This window comes from Anomalospiza imberbis, chromosome 26, assembly GCF_031753505.1.
Source record: "Anomalospiza imberbis isolate Cuckoo-Finch-1a 21T00152 chromosome 26, ASM3175350v1, whole genome shotgun sequence".
Lineage (NCBI taxonomy): Eukaryota > Metazoa > Chordata > Aves > Passeriformes > Viduidae > Anomalospiza > Anomalospiza imberbis.
In genome coordinates, this window is record NC_089706.1 from 3,102,639 (window position 1) to 3,123,088 (window position 20,450).

Sequence of the window (20,450 nt, forward strand, 5' to 3'; positions counted from 1 at the left end):
GGATTCTGTGCCTGATGGGAGAATCCCATCCCAAAATCCTAAATCTGGGCAGGGAAATCCCTCTGGATTCTGTGCCTGATGGGAGAATCCCATCCCAAAATCCTAAATGGTGTTTCAGGCACAAAAACCCCAGGATGACTGCCCTGGGAATGGGTTGGAATTGTCAGGGATATGTTGGGATGACAAGGCAGCTGTCAGGGAATTTGGGGAGCAGGAGATGGGGCTGGTTTGGGAATCCTGGCAATGTCACCATGGATTCCAATGTCACCACCTCTCCAAAGCCACCACGGATTCCAACTGCTCCCAGATCCGGAGCCGTCCTGGACAGGATTCACTTCCTGCCCTTCCTGCTGCTTTTGGGGCCGGAGTTGTGTGGGGTCAGCTCTGGGAATGTCCCTTGCTGTCCCCACCGTGTCCTGGAGTGAAATCCCTCTGGAGCCGGAGCTTCCTCGGGGCCTGGCACAGCCCAGGGCACAATTCCCATCCCTCAGGGACTTTTGAGGACAAGGAGGGCGTTGCCAGTTGGGAGCAGGGAGAGCTGGAGAGGAGTGGGATGTGCCAGGCCGGGGCACGGCCAAGGGAATTGGGATCCTGGCATCGGGAGCAGGAGGGTTTGGAGGGAGCTAAGAAGCTGGGAAAGGCTCAGCAGCAGAATCGACCAGGGAGGAAGCACTGGAATGGGCTGGACAGTCTGGGAATCCTTGGAAAAATGTCTGGGAAAAGGGATTGTCAGCAAAATCAGTTTTGGTGGGAGCAACATCAACCACCTCGAAGGGAGGGGACAAGAAATAAGACAGAGACAAAGAGAATTCCAGTGGAGAGTTTTCCTGGGCTTCTGGATTTCCCATTGGATAGCTTCGTTCAGGGAAATGGGATCTTAAGAGTCGCTCCATCAGGAAAATGGGATTTTATCCACACAATCCCATTCTGTCCTTCATTTCATGGGTGCACAGGCAAAACTTCCTGCTGTTTGTGTTGTAACATTCCCTGGAAAACTTCCTGGCTCCAGAGACCTGGACTCCAACCCAGGCCTTAATTAACTCAAAAATTAATGAATTGGGGGTAGCAATTCTTCCCCTCAGTCCTTTTCCTCGTTGCTGCCCCAGCGTTCCTCCCTGGAATGACCTGTCTGGGAATGCTGGAGCTTTGGATGTGGAGAGGGACATGAATCCCAAGGATTTGGGGTGCTGGGGGGATTTGGGGCTCTTGGCTGTTCTTCCTTGGGGTGCAGATCCCCACAATCCCGGATCAGCTCCAGAGGCAGCTGGAAAAAGGGTCTGGAAGGCTGGGAATCCCATTGCCAGGATGTTCCTGAGCTTGGGAATGAGGGAGCTGCTGGTGGGGACATGGAGCACGGGAGATTTGTGGGGCACTTGTCCCAAATTCCTCTCCAGGGCCAGGATAACCACAGAAGTGTCACCCACCCCTTGTCCCCAGGGCTTGGAGTGATGATTCTCAGAATTCTGTGGGCAATTATCAGGAAAAAACGATACAAAAGGATAAATGGAACATTTCATTAGCAGGATTTCTCACTTCATTTCCCTTGGAATTAAAACCCTGTTTTGTCCCATTTCCTCTCTTTTTTTGGCAAACCTGAGGCTGTTTGAGCCTGACTGCGCTGGGATTGAGCAGCTGGGATGTGTCAGGATGAGCACATCCCTGGAAAACAGAGCTGATGGGGGAATTTTAGATGGGAAAGGGACAGTTGACAGCTCTGGGGTATGAGTCAGATATTTCTGGGATGATCCCAGTTCACAGCAAACCTTGGGAGCAGAGGGAATTTTTAAGCTGAAATAAACAGCCTCAGGATTTATTTTTCCAGCTTGGATCCATCCAGAGGGATGAGGGAAACCTTGACACTTCCAGCTGGAACTTCCACATGCTCAGAACCTCTGGTTCTGAGGGAATTTCTGCCTGCTCCTTGTTAGAAACGGCAAAATATTTCTTATTCTTTATTTTTTATTTATTATTTATTAATTATTATTTATTAATGGTGCTGTACTGAGGCAAAAACAAGTTTTTTTCTGTGCTGTCCTTAGGTTCATTAAAGCCAGGAGGGTACTAATTAATCTCCCTGATTTTTAATTGCCATCGTTAATACAGGCTTGTAAAATCCGGCTTGCTCCGCTTAGCGCTTCCTATTATCCCACGGGATCCGGAGTGGGAATAAATCCTGATCAAAGCCAATCTTGGCTGATAAAAGAGTGAATTCCCACTTTTCTTATTTGGTGGGAGAAGCTCCCAGATGTGGTGGAGGTTTGGGAGCTGTGCCCTGGGATGGGCTGAGCTGGTTTAGTCAGGAATGAGACTTTCTCCGGGAGCAGGGATGCAGACAGACCCGGAGAACTCGGCTTTTCGGGATAAAGTCAGGATTTTCCTGCCCTGGTAATCCATTAATCCATAACTGACTAACTGGGACTGCACGCAGAGCCCATGGGAGCGGCGGGATGTGGGTGTGGAACCAATTCCAAGGATTCCATGGGTGAATCCTGGGGTTGGGTTTTCCTTCCCTAAGGTGGGAATTCCAGGAAGAGCCCCCGTCCTCACTCCCCTCCTCCTTCCCCTGCCGCAGCTCTGGAAGTTTCCCAAAATTCCCAAAATACTCCCACTCATTGAGCCAAGGAAGTTTCGGGGCACCGGGATGGTCTCTCCCCATGGATCACTCCAGGATTTTTTGTGCCCCTGTTCTGATCCCATCCCACCCCTTTCCTAATCCCATAACTTCCATCCCTGCTACTGCTGCTTTCCCGCCCATCTCATCCTGTTTTGTCCTCACTGATCCAGATCTAGGTCAATCATTCCATTCCTAAATGGAATTTTTTCCATGAATAATTAATTTTTTCCCCCTGCACAGAGGCCATCACTGTGTGTGGATCCGTAGGGAATTGTCTCGTGTCTTCCCTTTGTTTTTTTTCCTGTTAAACTTCCCTGTCCAGCCCTAAATGGGTAATTTTGGTGGCTGAGCTGTCCCTTTCCAAGGGGAACCGTCCTTCCAGGCCTCCAGGAAAGCTGGAAAACCTCCTTGGTGCTGCTGGAGCCCCGGGGATGCTCTGTATCCCGGAGGATTCTGTGGAGAAGCAGCTCCGGGTCTGAATAAACCCTTTCCGTGCCCATTTTTCCTACTGTCCTTCATTATATGTTACATCCATCAATATTTCCCAATTCCATCTGATTTCAGCCCATTTTCCAGAGGCAAGGAGGGCAGGAAAAGCAGGAACTGATGGAATGGGGACCATCTCCAATGCTCAGTCCCCTCTGCTGCTCCTTCTCTCCCCTGCCTGCCAAACTTCCTCTCCCTCCCCTTCTTTCTTTCATCCCCAAATTCATTTGGAGCCCTCCTTCCCTTTCCAGGCACATTCCTGGGTGAGTTCAGAATCCTGGGATGGCCGGGGAGGTGACACCTTCCATGAATTCCCAGACAATTTTAAAAGAAACATGTTCTGTTTTCTTTTTTTTTTTTTTTTTTTTTTTTTGTTTTGGTTTTGTTTTTTGTTTGTTTGTTTTGGTTTTGTTTTGTTTTGTTTTTCCTTCTCTCCCACTGATTCCAGCCCGAGGGATCACGGAAACCACTCCCAGCTTCATGTATCCCTACGGAACTTCCAGCAGCCAGATGGTGCTCCGAGGGGTGGATCTCCTGCTGGAATGCATTGCCTCTGGAGTGTATGTACCACGGAGAGGGTGATTCGCAGCAATTCCCAGTGGGATCAGCACAAGGAATGACCCCTGAATTGGGAAAAAGGAATCATTCTGTCCTTTTTAGTTGTTAACAAAGCTCCCATAACCTGCTCGAAGAGCAAATGGAAATGCTGAGGTTTCCAGGTTTTCCTTCTCTCCCACTGGTTTGTCTTAAAATTTGGGAATTTTCCAGCAGCTCCTCACCACGCTGTGGGTGAGGACATTTGTGTCCCCCCAAAGTGTCCTGGACTTGTGGTCCAGCGCACACCATCAGACCATGATCAGGGATGGGCTTTGAGGTCCTTTCCACCCCAAACCATTCCAGAATTCCATGATCCTGCATTCCCAGGAGGATCAGGAGGAGGACACCATTCCTGACCCTCTGGGAATGCTCAGGGCCGAGGTTTAGGGGCGTTGGTGGGAAGGAGGATGGTGGGAATAAGGGTGGCCCACCAGTTATATCAGACCTTCTCCCTGGGTTTTAGTGGTTCCCAGGATGGGAATTTCACTGTTATTTAGGAATCACAACTCTTTACTTGGGAGTCATTCCCTGGCCTTTGGAAAAGCTCTGATCTGGTCCCCTCTCCTCAGACCAGCGCCGGACATCATGTGGTACAAGAAAGGCGGAGAGCTCCCGGTGGGCAAAACCAAGATGGAGAATTTCAACAAGGCCCTGCGCATCTCCAACGTGTCTGAGGAGGACTCCGGGGAATATTTCTGCCTGGCCTCCAACAAGATGGGCAGCATCCGCCACACGATCTCGGTGAGAGTGAAGGGTACGTCACCTTTACCTTCCCTCTTTGGGTCCTAGACGCCTGGAGCTGGGAGGGGACATTCATGGAATGCTGGGAGGGACAGCGGGGCCTTTCCCTGGGGATGGGTCTGTGCTGCATCTGTGTTCTTCAGGGAATCATGGAATGGGTTGGGCTAGAAGGACTTTAGAGATCACCCAGTTCCAGGACACATTCCATGATCCCATGTTGCTCCAAGCTCCATCCAAAGTGGCCTTGGGCACTCCCAGGGATGAAGCAGCCACAACTTCTGGGGGAATTCCATCCCAGCCCCTCCCCACCCTCCCAAGGAATGATGCCATCCCAATATCCCATCTAAATCTTCCCTTTTTTGAATTAAATCTTGTCCAAACAGCCCCAAAATCAGCGGGAGATGGAATCCCACTGATAGAAATGGTTATGGATTTGTGTGGCCAGGGATAGGAAAGAGGTGTCTTCCTTCACTGAATCCCGGGAAACACACTCGGTTTTTCCATCCCCTTCCACCCCTGGGGAGCGCTGGAGGAGGGAATTCGGGGATGGTGCCGCTGTCCCTGTGTCACCGGGGCAGGGCTGTTTTCCAGCTGCTCCCTACTGGCTGGATGAGCCAGAGAACCTGATACTGGCCCCCGGCGAGGACGGCAGGCTTGTGTGCCGGGCCAACGGCAACCCCAAACCGTCCATCCAGTGGCTGGTGAACGGAGAGCCCATCGAAGGTGAGTGCGGGAGAGACTGGGCCTCCTTCTCCAAAATCCCTGCCAAAATCCCAGCCAAGGATATCCTGGCTGAGCACGAGCCAGAGTGGCATTGTCCCCCAAAATCCCAGCCAAAATTCCACCAAAGTCCCAGCCAAGGATCTCCTGGATGAGCTTGAGCCAGAGTGGCTTCCTCCTCCAAAATCCCAGCCAAAATCCCACCAAAATACCAGCCAAGGATCTCATGGTTGAGCATGAGTCACAGTTGTCTCCTTCTCCAAAATCTCAGCCAAAATCCCAGCCAAGGATCTCATGAGCATGAGCCAGAGTTGCCTCCTTCTCCAAAATCTCAGCCAAAATCCCAGCCCAAAATCCCAGCCAAGGATATCCTGGCTGAGCATGAACCAGAGTAGCTTCCTCCTCCAAAATCCCAGCCAAAATCCCAGCCAAGGGTCTCATGGCTGAGCACAGGCCAGAGTTGCTTCCCCCTCCAAAATCCCAGCCCAAATCCCAATCAAGGATCTCTTGGCTGACCAGGAGCCAGAGCTGCTGGTGGGGTCCAACACCCACATGGGCTCCACGTGAACCCCCAGCTTGTCTGGGATGGGCCCAGTTCACCCAGTGGCTCCCAGTTGTAGCTGTGGAGCTCATGCACCATCACCAGGTTTGAACTGGGCTGAGCTAGGAGGATGCTCCATGATATTACGGGGTGGATTTTCATTCGGAATCGAACTGAAGGAGCTGTCCTTGTTTTGAAGCGTCTCCCCCCAACCCGAGCCGGGAGGTGGCCGGGGACACCATCGTATTCCGGGACACGCAGATCGGCAGCAGCGCCGTGTACCAGTGCAACGCATCCAACGAGCACGGCTACCTGCTGGCCAACGCCTTCGTCAGCGTGCTGGGTGAGTCTGCAGGAATGGGAGCACCCAAAACTCAAATTTCCATGGAATCTGAGGATGGGTTGGGTTGGAAAGGACCTTAAAGCTCAGCTCAAAGCTCATCTTAAAAGGGTGAATGTGGCAGTGCCAAGGTGGTGTTGGGTCATAGGTTGGACTTGATGATCTTAAAGGTCTTTTTCAACCTTGCTGGAAACCTTTTCCAAAATTTTTCCAGCCAGTTGGTTCTGGGATTCATCTAAAATTCCACCCTCTTGGAACCTTCCACTATTCCAGGATGTTCCAAGTCCTGTCCAACCTGGCCTTGAACACTTCCGAGTATCCAGGGGTAGCCACAGTTTCTCTAGGAATTCCATCCCAGCCCCTCCTCACCCTCCCAGCCAGGAATTTCTTCCCAATATCTCACCCAAACTCCTATTTTAGTTTAAAATCATTCCCTTTATCCTATTAACATATTCCCATGTAAAAGTCACTCTCTCTGGTTTTTCCAGGCCCCCTTTTCCCTGCTGAAGTTTTCCATGAGTTTTCCCCTTTGCTGCTCTGAGGGGATGCACAAAGGCACCTAGGCTTTGGAGTGGGAATCCATTACCATGGATTCAAACCAGGCAAAGGCTGGGCAAATCCAGGGATAACGAGGCTGGTAGGAGAGGGAAGGTGAGGTGAGCAGGAGTTTAGAAGCTCTACTGGGTTTTGAAAGTGCCAGTAGGAAAAGTGAACCAAAAAAACAGGGAAGAAGCTTCAAAAGAGCATCAGAATCCATTTTTCCTCCTTCTCCATGGCTGGAATTTTGGTGGTTGGCAGATGTTCCCCCCCGGATCCTGGGCCCCCGGAACCAGCTGATCAGGGTGATCCAGAACAACAGGACGCGCCTGGATTGTCCCTTTTTCGGGTCCCCCATCCCCACCCTGCGCTGGTAAGAGCTGGATCCCATCCCGCTGCATCCCAAGGGGTGGGAAAGGGGGGGGTTTCCTGCTTTTCCTTCCCTTCCAACAGCACTTTGTGGTGTTGGGAGGTTTAAGAATGGCCAGGGGAACACGCTGGATGGAGGCAACTACAAAGCCCATGAGAACGGGAGCTTGGAGATGTTCATGGCTCGGAAGGAGGACCAGGGAATCTACACCTGTGTGGCCACCAACATCTTGGGAAAAGCTGAGGCCCAGGTCCGCCTGGAGGTCAAAGGTAGGGGCAGAGAGGTGCCAAAATCTTGGATCCTCTGGAAGTTGCAGCAGAAGTAGTTGAGGTCAATGTCTTGGATTTTCTGGAAGTTGCATCAGGAATAACCCTTGAGGTGAAGGGGGTTGGTTGTGGCTCCTCTGATCTTCCAGTAGGTCAGAACTGGGAGCCTTAAAATGGTGGAGATTCCATTTTAATGTTGGGAAAAGCCAAGGCTGGGGATGGTGGAAGGGTTTGGGTTGGGTATCAGGATGGGAGATGCCATCAGCAACGCCACCACTGACCCCAAGTGTTCCTCGGGATTAGCTGAGGACAATAAAACATTTTTGGAATTGTTTTTACACCACTCAGCAAATCCAGCTGCTGACTCCAAAAAATGGGGTTCTTTTAAAGGCTCAGCACGAATTAATGACTCGTTAAATTAATTTATTTGTTCAAAGCTGGACAAAAACCCCAACTGTGCTTGTCCTTCCCAAGGAACCCTGCTCTCCGTTGAGTCCCTGAGCCAAGCCCTACGACCCTTTGTGACCTCCTGCAGACCCCACCAGGATCATGAGGGGACCTGAGGAGTTTGGGACACAACCCTTGACCCCATGCAGACCCTACCAAAGTTGTGAGGGAGCCTGAGGAATCTGGGGTGTGACCCTTTGTTTGTGGCCCTGTGCAGAACCACCTCAAGGGTTGTGAGGGAACTCAAGGAGTTTGGGACTTAACCCTTGACCCTGTGCAGACCCCACCAGCATCGTGGGAGAACACGAGAAGTTTGGGGCATAGCCCCTTATTTCATGCAGACCCCACAGGGATCATGAGGGGTCCTGAGGAGTTTGGGACATGACCCTTTGTTTGTGACCCCATGCAGACCCCACCAGGATCGTGAGGGGCCCTGAGGACCAGGTGGTCAAGAGGGGCACCATGCCCCGGCTCCACTGCCGCGTCAAGCATGACCCCACACTGCGGCTCATGGTCACGTGGCTCAAGGACGATGCCCCCCTGTACCTGGGGAGCAGGTATGTGCCCAAAAATTCCATTGATTTCTCTCCCAGAATTGTTGGATTTTTAGCAGAATATTCCAGGAGTCCCCAGGGATAAATATTGAGTTCCCACCTAAACAATGTTTGATGTTTTTGACACTTTAAGTCTCATTGGCTCCCTCCAGCAATTCCAGCTGATTTAACAGTAAATCCAGACTTTGCTGCGGGTTTTATTTCCGGATATTTTAGCACATCTTGATAAAACCTGGGAATTCATAATGAGCCACTCCAGAATTAATGTTTCTCTGCTGTGGCTGGCACAGCTTTAATTTCCTTTCCGTACCTGATTCCTGTTTCTTGTGAGGCAAGATCTGATCCCAGGGCACGAGCCCAGGGTTGGCTGTTGTCCTAAAAATGTGATTATTCCCCAGATACACCCCAGGGCGCGTGATTCCTTAGGAAATGAGCTTTCTCAGAATAACCCAGCACATCCTCAGCTGACAAAATTTCCAGACCGGAGATGTTTTCCTGCTCTGGTTGGGTTTCCAGCTGGATTTTGTCAGGGAACATCCAGTCTTCAACATTATTTCCTAAATATGTTGGGGCAGAATTTTGGGACATTGTTTCCTTGAAGGATGAAGAAGGAAGAGGATGGTCTGACGATCTATGGCGTGACTGAGAAGGACCAGGGCGATTACACGTGCGTGGCCAGCACGGAGCTGGACAAGGACTTGGCTAAGGCCTATCTCACCGTGCTGGGTAAAGCCCCACCTGACCCCACAGCTGAGTGCTTGGCTTTGAACGGGACACCCTGACATTGAGGTCAGGCTGGAAGGGGGGTCTGGGCTCCAAGGATGTCCCCTGGATGCTCAGGGAGGTGCTGGCAGAGCAGGGGTTCTGTTGTCACAGGATTCGCTTCCTCGTCTTGGATGATGGCACTGAAATGCTACAAAAAACCCTGGGATTTGAGGGTAAAAAATTAAACAGGAATTGTGGCACACAGGCCAAAATATCCCCGAGTGGATGTTGAAGATCCATGAGAAAAGTCCTAAATTTGGGGGTGAATTTAGTGGGGTGTTGGGATGCTGAGCTATGGGATTGGGGCTGAGCCAGCTCCTGCCCCGTTGTGTGTCCCCTTTGCAGCACAGGGAGGGACAAACTTCACCCCATTCCCCATTTGTGCCACTGCAAGCTCTGCTTGGCAAACAGGGATTTATCATCCCCTGGCCACTTGAGATTCCCAGGAATGCCACAACCTGCCAGTGCCCCTCCACAGCTGGAACAGGAATCCCAAATCCCAAATAATCCCCTGCAGTTGATTTATTTCCCCTCCTTTCCCCTAATGGCTCATTAACCCCACATCAGGCTGATATTTCCCTTTTGCTGTCAACTACGAGTGTGGGTAAAGCATGGAGGTCTCTGGGGGAAGGATATTCCTGCTCTGCTTCCCAAACTGGATCAATTCCTGCTGAAATCTGGAACTTTATGTTTGCCAGGTGCTCCTTTGGCCTCCCAAGCTTAAACTAACCCGATTTAACAAGCACTGTCTTACCTTGCAGCCATCCCCGCTAATCGGTTGAGAGATTTACCCAAAGGTAATCATCACTAATTCCTCACCTTCCTTTAATTTCCCACCTTGGTTTTGGTTTTCCCTCACCTGTAACTCCAAGAGAAATGGGTGGCAGCTGGAAAAAATGGGGGATGATGCTTCCAGGTTGAAGGAGCCGGAGATCCAAGTCCTGCCCGAGTTGTCCTTGAGGGAGTTGATGCTTCCAAGTTGTCCTTGAAGGAGCTGAAGCTCCAAGTCCTGCCCAAGCTGTCCTTGAAGGAGCTGATTTTTCCAAGTCCTATCCAAATTGTCCTTGAAAGCCCTTCCAGATGGGTAGAAAGCTCCTGTTCCACCACATTTTTTTGTCCCACGGTGGCAGCTCCTGAGTGCAGGAATCACTTCACCTGCACTTGAAAATCCTGATGGGAAAAAAAAAAAAAAACAACCCATGGAATCCCCTAATTTTTACCTGGAATTTATTCCTGTTTCTGCATGAGCTGGTCCTTGTGATCACACTTTAAAAAACGGGGAATTTCTATCAAAAATTTGTGTTTCCACTAAGGTTTTGTGTCCTTTTACTGCTGTTCATTTGCATTTCTCTGTGTAGGGTCACAAATCCCCCTAAACCAGCCCCTGGTGCTTTCCCCACCATTTTTTTTTTTTTTTTTTTTTGGGAAAGGCAGGGTTTTTCCTGGGAAAGGCAAGATTTCCATGCAAGACACTGTCAGAAATGACAACATTTTTATTTTAAAAATCACTCCAGTCCCCTAAAGAGCTGCAGGACATGGACTGTGCCCTGGAGCACATCCTGCCCATGGGGCTGGGAGAGGTGGTGGGAACTGAGACTTGCTCCTGGGACAATTCCAGACTCATTTATCCCATTCCAACAGAACGACCTGACCGGCCCCGGGACTTGGAGCTGACGGATCTGGCTGAGAGGAGTGTGCGGCTGACGTGGATCCCTGGCGATGACAACAACAGCCCCATCACAGGTCTGTCCCCTGTCCCCAGAATCCCTGTGACGGAAAATCCCTTCCCATCCAAACCCTCCACCCAGCCTCTTCCTGCTCTTCCCAGACTACATTGTCCAGTTTGAGGAGGACCGCTTACAGCCGGGAATGTGGCACAACCACTCCAGGTATCCCGGGAGCGTCAACTCGGCCGTGCTGAGCCTGTCCCCATACGTGAATTACCAATTCCGGGTGATCGCCGTCAACGACGTGGGCAGCAGCGTGCCCAGCTTGCCCTCCGAGCGCTACCAGACCAACGGGGCACGTGAGTTTTTCCCAGGTTTTTTGTCCTTGGAATCCACCACTCTCCACGGAGGTTCCTCCCTTGATCCCAGGAATAGGTTGGCAAGGGTGGCTGTCACACTGTGACACCAAATAACTCACAGAAGCAGGTTAGATGTTAAAGGAAAGAAAAAGAACGTAAAAAAGCAAACTTTATTTTCTGACTCTATTATATATACAATAGTAAAAATGACAGTGGATTAGAAGGTGAAACTGTCACCTCTCCAACCACACTTGTCAAACCAACAGTCCATCAATTCTCTCCACCCACAAAGAAGAATGTAAAACAATCATTATTTACATGAACATGTGTGAGAAACCTCAGTTGAAACATGCAAATATCAGAAGGTATAGGAACTTTCAGAAGAACTTTTAAAACTCTCATAAGAACAGGGCGACAGGCAGCAGGGGAATTTTCTGTATGGAATTCTCAAGACTGTGGGTGATGTCCTTCAGGGCAGCAGAATGCAGAGGTTTATACAAAAATAACTCATTTATTATAGGAAAACCTGGTTTTCCTTCCTTTCCCTAAATGGAAGATTCCTTAAGGAATCCTTCCAGTCCTTCCAGAGTACAGGAAGCTCAGAAATCTGTAGGAAAATCAGACTCAAGTGCAAATATTGTTAATTATTGGCTCCTGTTAAAGCTGTGGGGGTGGCGAGGCCCTGGCACAGATTACCCAGAAAAAATGTGGCTGCCCCTGGATCCCTGGAAGTGTCCAAGGCCAGGTTTGATGGGGCTTGGAGCAGCCTGGGATAGGGAAAGGTGGAATTGGGTGATTTCAAGATCCCTTTCTACCCAAATTCCATGACAGAAGAACAAAGCAATCTCCAATCCACAACCAAGACTTGAGTTTGTCTGCCCAGTGCTTTGTTACGGAACATTTGGGAAAATTCCACATGAGGAATTCAGAGGAATCTCAGCAGTTCTGCTGCATTTCTTCCTTTACCCATTCCAGGGCAATTGTTGGAGGATCTGCTGGCATCTAGTGTTGGCTCCCAGCAGTGCCCGCCGTGTTTCAAAGTGACAAACTCTGCTCCCTCCACAATGGTTTCCTTTCAAAAGATTTAGGACATTTAGGGGACAAAAAAGAGCCTCCGAAATAAATGGCCTGGTTTTCCAGAGGACTGAAAGTCTTGTGTCCCATTAACCTGAATGGGAACTTCTGGAAAAATCAGGCCATTAACTTCTGCCTTGGAAGGACTTTCAGCTTGCAAGGTTTTAACCCCTCAGTGGTTGTTTTTTGACATTGAAAAATTAATTGTTTCGGTTTTCAATGTGAATTTCAGGTCCTGAAATAAATCCAACGGGAGTTCAAGGGGCAGGGACCCAAAAAAACAACATGGAGATAACATGGACCGTGAGTTCTTCTTGATGTACTTTGGGATGGAGTTGTGGGATGAGGGGGGAATGATTTCAGAGTGCCAGAGGGCAGGGATAGGTAGGATACTGGGAATAAATCCTTCATCAGGAGGGTGGGGAGAGGCTGGGATGGAATTCCCAAAAAATCCATGGCTGTCCCATCCCTGGAAGTGTCCCAGGCTAGGTTGGAGCAACCTGGGATCGTGGAAGTTGTCCCTACTCATGGGGGTGGAGTGGAATGGGATTTCAGGTCCCTCCCAAACCAAACCATTCCAGGATTCCATGAAATAAATGCAGAAGGTACAAGAAAGGCCGGTTTTAGTGCTGTGATAAGAATAATAATTCAAAAAATTGAAAATAAAATAATTCAAAGACGTGGCACCCAAAGATGTCAGATTCCAGACTTGGCTTCCCGAGGATGCCCTGAAGTGGAGTCTTTGAGCAGCTCAGAGGATTTACGGGGCCGCTCCTACTTTGCTTCCTGCACCAGCAGGTGTCAGCCACAAATCAGGGATGAGCCGTGGGGAGGGCTGGAATGACAGCAGGAATAGAGGCTGGAACATGAGGATAGTAGATATGGAATATATATTGTATAATTCGATATTATGCACATATTTTACCTATTTCATGTAATATATGGATTAGGAATCTGGGCTACTGGAAGTGTCTCTGCCCATGGAAGGGGCTTGGAATTTAAATCCCTTTCAACCCAAACCATTCCAGGAATAAAATCTTGGATTTTGTGAATAAAATTTCCCGGTCCTGCCATGGCTCTGGAGGGCAAGAACTAATTCTGCCTCTCCTTGGGAGCAAAACCTTGCCCTCCTTTGGGATTTGCTGATGGAGCCTGGAACACAACCCCACTGCTGATCAGAACTTCAGGATCACCTTGGCGGAAAAATCCAATTTTTTTTTTTTTTCCCTTCTTCACACTTTCCCTTCTCTGTTTTGCTCCACTGAAGCCTCTGAACGCAACTCAGGCTTATGGGCCCAACCTCAGGTACATCGTGAGGTGGCGGCGGCGGGACCCCCGCGGGAGCTGGTACAATGAGACCGTGCGGAGCGCGCGGCACGTGGTGTGGAACACCCCCATCTACGTCCCCTACGAGATCAAGGTGCAGGCCGAGAACGACTTCGGCAGAGCCCCGGAGCCCGACACCTACATCGGATATTCCGGGGAGGATTGTGAGTATTCCCGCAGCTGCAGGTGGGATTTCAGGGATGATCCCATCAAAGGCCAAGGAGTGCCCAGGATGTGTGCAAGGCACTGAGGAATTTGGGACAAAAATCCAGTTTTAGTTTGGACAAGGCTTGGAGGACCTGGGCAGTGGAAGATGTCCTTGTCCACGGACACCTGGGCTGTGGAAGATCTCCCTGTCCGTGGCCACCTGGGCTATGGAAGATCTCCCTGTCCATGGCCACCTGGGCTATGGGAGATGTTCCTGCCCATGGGCCTGGATGACTGTAAGGTCCCTTCTAATCCAAACCATTCCTGGCGGGTGGAAACCACCAAAATTCCACTCTAGGTCACCTCTGGCCATGTCCCAACAAGTGGCAGGAATTTTTTCACTCTAACACCTGCAGAGAATCGAGATCACCTCAAATTAAAGGTTCTACAACAGCCCTAAAATTCCTAAATCCATCATGGCCTGGATTTTTGTGATAAAACTCCACTAAGCCCAGCTTGGTTTCCTGTTTTGGCTCAGCTTATCTTTCCCTAATCCCCTGCCATGACCACACAGGACAACTCCCAGCTGCTTTAATTCCCTTTCCATCTTTGTTTGGGCTGCTGGGATCACCTCCTGTGCTTGTAACTTCCAAGACTCTTGACGTCCATTATCCCAATCCCACTGGGATGATGGGGTTTGTTCCCAGCTGCTGGATTTTTAAAGGAATTTCTGTGACTTTGTGGTGTCAGGGAGTCCCTGGCTGTAAGTCTACGGGATTTTTCAAGAATGAAGGTGGATGAGGCAGGAGATTCCAGACTTGAAGCCAAGCAGCACAAACAAGGCACCAAAATTGGAAGTAAAGCTGGAATTCTGGGATAAATCAGGTGACCATCCATGACCCCAGGTTTAAAGCCAAGGGGCACAAACAGAGCACAGAAATTGGAAGAAAAGCTGGAATTTTGGGGTTGAGGTGGTGCAGACAATACCTCCTCCAGCTGGGCATCTCCCAGAGGAGGCGGGGCAAGGAAAATGGGGCAAAAAAGTGGGAATCAGGGGAAGACAAAGCACTGGAAGCAAACTGGACCCAGTTCAGAGGTTGTTACTGGGAAAGATCCATTTCCTGTGCCCTTCCAAGGAGTTTTTTAATTTCTCTTGGAAATACCTGCAATAATTTGGAGGTTTGGGAGGATCTGGATGAGCTTCCAAGTGTGTGTGTTGCATGGAGGCAAAGCAGGGAGATCAGAGCTTCTCCTGCCTCTGTTTGAGGGTTGGGATGGGTCAAAAATCCCAAAAATCCACAAAAACTGTCCCAAAAATAGTCAGATCTGAACTGCTTCACTCCAGATCTCCCCACACAGCAGAAGCTGTAGAAAGGAGATAAAATCCCAACTGGATCAACAGCAAATTGACCAAATTATGATTAAGAATATGGAAATTAGGTGTTGGTTTTTTTTTTTTTTTTTTTTTTTTATCTTTGGGGTCCAGCTTTGGGACAGGTGAAGAAGGAGAGGGTTGGATGTGCTGAAATCCCCCACCTGGAGAGGGAGGTGAGCCAGACCCTTCCCTGCAGCAGGAATTTCCACTTTTAGCTGGATCAGGAATGTTCTCCTGATGACTGGAGGTGTGAAATCGGATTTATTTTCTTCCCACGGAAGAGGGTGAAGCCATCATGGGGATGCTGCTAGCAGGATTTCTGGTGGGAAAAGCATATCATGGGGTGTCCAGCTGTCCAGCTGTCCATCTGTCCGAGCTCCAGGGTCATTCCAGGTTCCTAATGACCACTCCGCTTTATCCCTACCTGCCCAGATCCCAAGGCTGCGCCCACGGATGTCAGGATCAGAGTCTTAAACAGCACTGCCATAGCTCTGACCTGGACCCGGGTGCACCTGGACACCATCCAGGGACAGCTCAAGGAGTACCGAGTGAGCAAATCCCAAACTCCCCAGTCCCAAATCCCCGCCCAACACTGACCATTAACACAGCTAAACCTCCCAAAATTCCCAGCTGGCTCCCGGGGGTGGAGCTGCTGGATGTGGGGATGACAGAAAACTTTCTTTGGTCACCAGGAGCCTTTGGGTTTGGGGCAGCACCAAGGATTTGCTCTTTGGGATGTCAGGATGGGGTCGGGGACGTCTCCTGTTGCTTCCTCTGGTCTTGGCTGCAGGATTTGGGATGCTCCAAGAAAACTGGGAGGGATTGGGATGGTCCTGGCCACAGAGCACAGGGGCTCTGAGGGAGTGATCCCAACCAGGTCAGGTTTTGTGTCATCCCCAAAACACTGACAGTGTTTTTTACTGATCAACAACCCTTGCAAAGCCTAAACCTGTGGTCAGGACTAACTGAGCACTAAAGCCAGCGTGGATCCGTGTCTTTTCGGGTCTTTCCAGGTTTATATTTAATATTTATCTATCTTTCCAGACTTATATCTAATATTTATACTTGCTGCTGAAGCACAGAGGATGGAGCCATTCAAACCAAGCCAAACCCTGAGCAGGGCCCTTTCCTGGGCGTTAAAATATTCCCAAAACCTCATATCCAGCAAAGAATCCCAGTGTTCCCAATCTGATCATCTGCTGGCTCCACTTCTCCCGATTCTGAGGGATTTTCTGAATGGATTCTTGTTTCTGCATTAAATAGGATTTACAGACAGGAGCTCGAATGGGCGATTTCCCAAATTCAGGCTTTTATTCGTGCCTGGGTGTGTCCCACATTTACTTGTCCACCGCGAGCGGAAAGGGAGAACCACTCGGATTTTAATCCTTGGGAATTAGGAACAGCTTTAGTCTGAGCTCAGTGGTCTTGCTCAATGTTTTGGGAAGTTCTTAACCCCCTGCTCAGCCTCAGTAACACCCCAGATTTTCCTCATGGAGCTTCACTAATTCCTCTAAAAACTCCCACAGCCTTGAGCCACCCTTAAAGGCAAAATTCTGATTTTTAACATCTAAAAACCCCAAAAACCCGTTATTAAACGGGAAAAAGCTTCACCTGGCCTGCCTATTTCTTGAAGGCCTATTTCTGGAGAGACAGCAGCTTGCTGAAGAACCTGTGGGTCTCCAAAAAACGGCAGTTTGTGAGTTTTCCTGGAGACCGCAACCGGGGCACCGTGTCCCGGCTGTTCCCTTACAGCAACTACAAGCTGGAGATGGTGGTCACCAACGGCCGAGGGGACGGGCCCCGCAGCGAAATGAAGGAATTCCCCACCCCTGAAGGAGGTACGTTCCCACAGGGAGCTTTTTTCCCTGCTGGGAGAGGTTTGGGTGGAGCAGATCCAGGGAGCTGAGCCGCAGCTGAGGAGGGATTTTAGCTGAGCGTCACCTGGGCGCTGTCGCCGTCGGTGACATCGCTGAAGGCACAGCTGGAGTTGGCTCCTGACCCCTTCAGCATTCCTAAAAATCCCTCAGGCAGGGGGTCTGGACACCTCAGCCAAGAAGATTTTGGGCTGGATGAGAGGAATATTTGCAAAACCCTTTCCTAGGCAGAGCTCAGTGCCCTTGATTTGCTGCCTGAGCTGTGAATGTTCCCGAGCCGCGGTTTGGGGACATGGCAATGGTTGGACCCATCCTGGAAAAGGCAGGAAAACCTTCCCAGGACCTTCAGGAATCACTGCCAGACTTTGGAGAAAAGAGCACCTCGTTCTTGTGTCAAGGATGAACTCAAGGGTTTAATTTTGTCACTGGCACAGGAGCTATTTATAGATACGCCGATAATTCCGAGTTGGAGCCCCAATTCCAACGGCTGGAAGTGATTTTCCTACAGCACAGGAGGGAATTCAGGCACAGAAGGTCACAAAAACACAAGAACATGTTTGCAAGTCTTGTCTCAAAATATTTTGAGGTCTCCCCTTTTCTATTCCTTTTAGCGCTGTCTCTTCCTTCACAATTCCTTGAAAAAAATCCCAATTTTTTAAGGATTTTCTGTGGATAATTGAGGTTGTTTCAGAAGAAAAGGTTCAATTCCTGTAGTTTTTGCAAGCAGGGGCATTGTGACCCTATTTCTGGGAGATTTAGCGTGGCTTTGGACATTTGGGGTGATGATAAGGACATGCGGGTGGCGTTAATTAATAATTACGGATTTTACTCTTATCAAGGGGAAAATGCGGATTTTATTTTTTCCTACACCACCAAGCCCTTTCATCGACTCAAACTGACATTGAGGAGGCTGAAGGATATCCTGAACAACTAAAAATACATCCCTGAGCTCTCCCATCTCTCTTCCCCCAATTAAGACACCGCAATTAGGAGGAAATCGGGAGAATAATTTAACTCCAGGCTGGATAATTCTTTCCTTCCTTCAGCAGTTAAAGCAGCGATAATCCCAAACATTCCTTAGGGTGAGGAGCAGTGGGAAGCAGCTCCCTGGGGGAGATCTCTGGAATTCCATCTCCCAGCGATTTTTTGGGATAAGAGGAGCCACTTTTGGGGGTTCTAAGAGAGAAATCTGTGGGATGAAAACCTTGGGATGAGTGGGGGGTGTCAGGAAGGTCAGGAAATTTGGGACCAAGAGAAGTGGAGCTGGAATTAGAGAAGTTTTTGGGATACTTCTTGTGCTTCTGTGAGAAATCTTTGGGATGGGTGGGGGGATGTAAGGAAGGTCAGGAGATTTGGGTCCAAGAAGAGAAGTAGGGCTGGAGTTCAGAGAAGATTTTGGGATAATTTTTATGCTTCTAAGGGAGAATTTTTTGGGATGAAAACCTTGGGATGGGAGAGGGATGTAAGGAAGGCTGGGAAGTATGGGTCCAACAGGAGAAGTGGGGCTGGAGCTGCATTCCATCTCTGCTTCTGTGGCCTTGCTGGAGGATCCCATGGGATTTTTTTTGCCTAAAACCCCACATGGCTCCTGGGTTTTGGGATAAATCCTTTGTGATCCATTTGGGGTGTGTCTGTGCAGGGATTTCGGAGTGGCCAGGGTGTGGCCCAGCCTGTGGTGGGTGCAGCAGCGCCACGTTCGTTACCCCGTGTATGTTTTCTCCTCTCTCCCCTCTCCTCCCCGCTCCCCTCCAAGTGCCCAGCTCCCCCAGGTACCTGCGGATCCGACAGCCCAACCTGGAAATCATCAACCTGGAGTGGGATCACCCCGAGCATCCCAACGGGATCATCACGGGATACACCCTCCGATACCAACCCTGTACGTGCCACGTCTTCTTCCCGCTGATAGATCAGGAAATCCTTCCCTTCCTGCTTTTTGCCAGGGCAGGGAGATCCATGAGGAACTGGAGACTTCCATGGTGGGACAAACTGGTGCTGGGAGGGGTCCTGGCCATCTGCAGGGAGGGTGGTGGGTGCTCAGCAGCTCTCCAGACTCAGTTTTTGAAAGGAAATTTGTTTATTCTCAGATTTAGGAAGATTTTAGGTGCAGCCTGAGATACTTTTGGTGCTCACCCAACACAAATTGGATGAGGTGATGCCCAGAGCCTGAATGACCCTGAGCTTTCTGTGCTCACCTGAATGTCCCCCCAGCAGGTCCCCAGGTGCCCCAAACTGGGTGTATTTAACAGTCCTGAGCCCCACAGTGACCCCACAGAGCCTCTCCGGGGTGAGGGGACAAGCTGGAGACATCTGCTCTTAATCATGGAGGGGGTGAGTGCTCAGCAGCTCCCCAGACTCCGTTTTTGAGGGAAAATCAGCTGGATCTTGGATTTAGGAAGACTTTAGGTGCAGCCGGAGTACTTCTGGTGCTCATGCAAACACAAGATTTAGGAAGTGATACCCCAGAACCTTGGGCAGGAGAGAGCACCTGATGTCCACCCCAGCAGGTCCCCAAGCCATGATGTCACCAAGTGCCCCAAGCTTGTCACGCTCAAGAGCAGCAACAGCTCTGAGCCCCTCAGTGACCCCACAGTGACCTCACAGACCCTCCAGGGGGGTGAGGGATCAACTGGACACCCCAAAATTCCTGGTCCAGGCTGAGTTTGGCTTGCCCTGCCTTCTCTCTGCAGTTAACGGGTCCCGGACGGGCCGGACAGTGGTGGAGAACCTGTCCCCCAACCAGACAAGGTTCACCCTGCAGAGGTCAGACCCGATCTCCCGCTATCGCTTCATGCTCCGTGCCCGCACCCAGGTGGGAGAGGGAGAGACCCTGGTGGAGGAGTCGCCGGCACTGCTGGACGAAGGTAAGGGCAGCACCTGGCTTTGTGGAGGGACAGGATGTGTCAAACCCAAAAAATGGCATAGTGGCAGGATGTGGCAACCCCAAAAATGTTATCGTGACGGGCTGTGGAACGGCCAAAAAAATGGCATGGTGGCAAGATGTGACAAACCCCAAAAATGTTATCATGACAGGCTGTGGAACAGCCCAAAAATAGCATTGTGACAAGATGTGGCAACCCCAAAATGGCACAAAGACAGGCCTTGAGAAATCTCAAAAATATCATCATAATGGGCCAGGGAACATCCAAAAATGGCATTGTGACAGGCCGTGGAAGAGCCAAAAATGGCATTGTGACAGGCCATGGAAGAGCCAAAAAATGGCATTGTGACAGGCCATGGCAAACCCAAAAATGGCATCACAACAGGGCCATGGAAGAGCCCAAAAATGGAATCAGGGAATCCCAAAAACCAGGAGAGCAGGACAGCGATGGCCATTGATGTTTTCCTGCAGAGGTGGAGGTGGCCAAATGCTGCAGTAAAAACCCAACTGAGGTGACCTGGGGACTGTCCCAGGGAAGCTCCTGTCTGTCCCCAAGGGAGGGACATTCTTTGTGTGCCCTGGAGCAGGAGGATATTTGTAGAATTTATGATTCTTACCAAAAGAGGGCAGGGCGAGATGGGATTCAGGAAGGAATTCCTCACTTGAAGGGTTTGGAAACACTGGTACGGAGAGGTTGTGGATGCTCCTGCATCGCTGGAAGTGTCCAAGGTCATCTTGGAACCACCTGGGATGGTGGAAGTGCCCCTGGGTG

The 20,450-nt window shown here is 50.1% G+C and overlaps 1 protein-coding gene across 25 annotated transcripts in view; it reads left to right on the plus strand.

Annotated features, from left to right (window-relative positions):
* Positions 1 to 20,450, plus strand: part of NFASC (neurofascin) — a 73,208-nt gene that overhangs the window by 25,191 nt on the left and 27,567 nt on the right. For 18 of the 25 annotated variants that reach the window (XR_010993724.1, XR_010993725.1, XM_068173043.1 and 15 more), the window contains 17 exons: positions 3,549 to 3,660; positions 4,267 to 4,451; positions 5,030 to 5,161; positions 5,899 to 6,042; positions 6,838 to 6,949; positions 7,049 to 7,215; positions 8,069 to 8,216; positions 8,815 to 8,939; positions 9,740 to 9,775; positions 10,620 to 10,721; positions 10,807 to 11,004; positions 12,311 to 12,381; positions 13,346 to 13,568; positions 15,359 to 15,474; positions 16,560 to 16,764; positions 18,554 to 18,676; positions 19,488 to 19,661. Coding sequence is in view for 23 of the 25 variants with exons in the window: in XM_068173043.1 (XP_068029144.1) it covers positions 3,549 to 3,660; positions 4,267 to 4,451; positions 5,030 to 5,161; positions 5,899 to 6,042; positions 6,838 to 6,949; positions 7,049 to 7,215; positions 8,069 to 8,216; positions 8,815 to 8,939; positions 9,740 to 9,775; positions 10,620 to 10,721; positions 10,807 to 11,004; positions 12,311 to 12,381; positions 13,346 to 13,568; positions 15,359 to 15,474; positions 16,560 to 16,764; positions 18,554 to 18,676; positions 19,488 to 19,661 (2,373 nt within the window). In the remaining 2 variants the exon portion in view is untranslated. The remainder of the gene's footprint in view (positions 1 to 3,548; positions 3,661 to 4,266; positions 4,452 to 5,029; positions 5,162 to 5,898; positions 6,043 to 6,837; positions 6,950 to 7,048; positions 7,216 to 8,068; positions 8,217 to 8,814; positions 8,940 to 9,739; positions 9,776 to 10,619; positions 10,722 to 10,806; positions 11,005 to 12,310; positions 12,382 to 13,345; positions 13,569 to 15,358; positions 15,475 to 16,559; positions 16,765 to 18,553; positions 18,677 to 19,487; positions 19,662 to 20,450) is intronic. The other 7 variants (XM_068173055.1, XM_068173066.1, XM_068173057.1 and 4 more) reach the window with 3 other exon arrangements.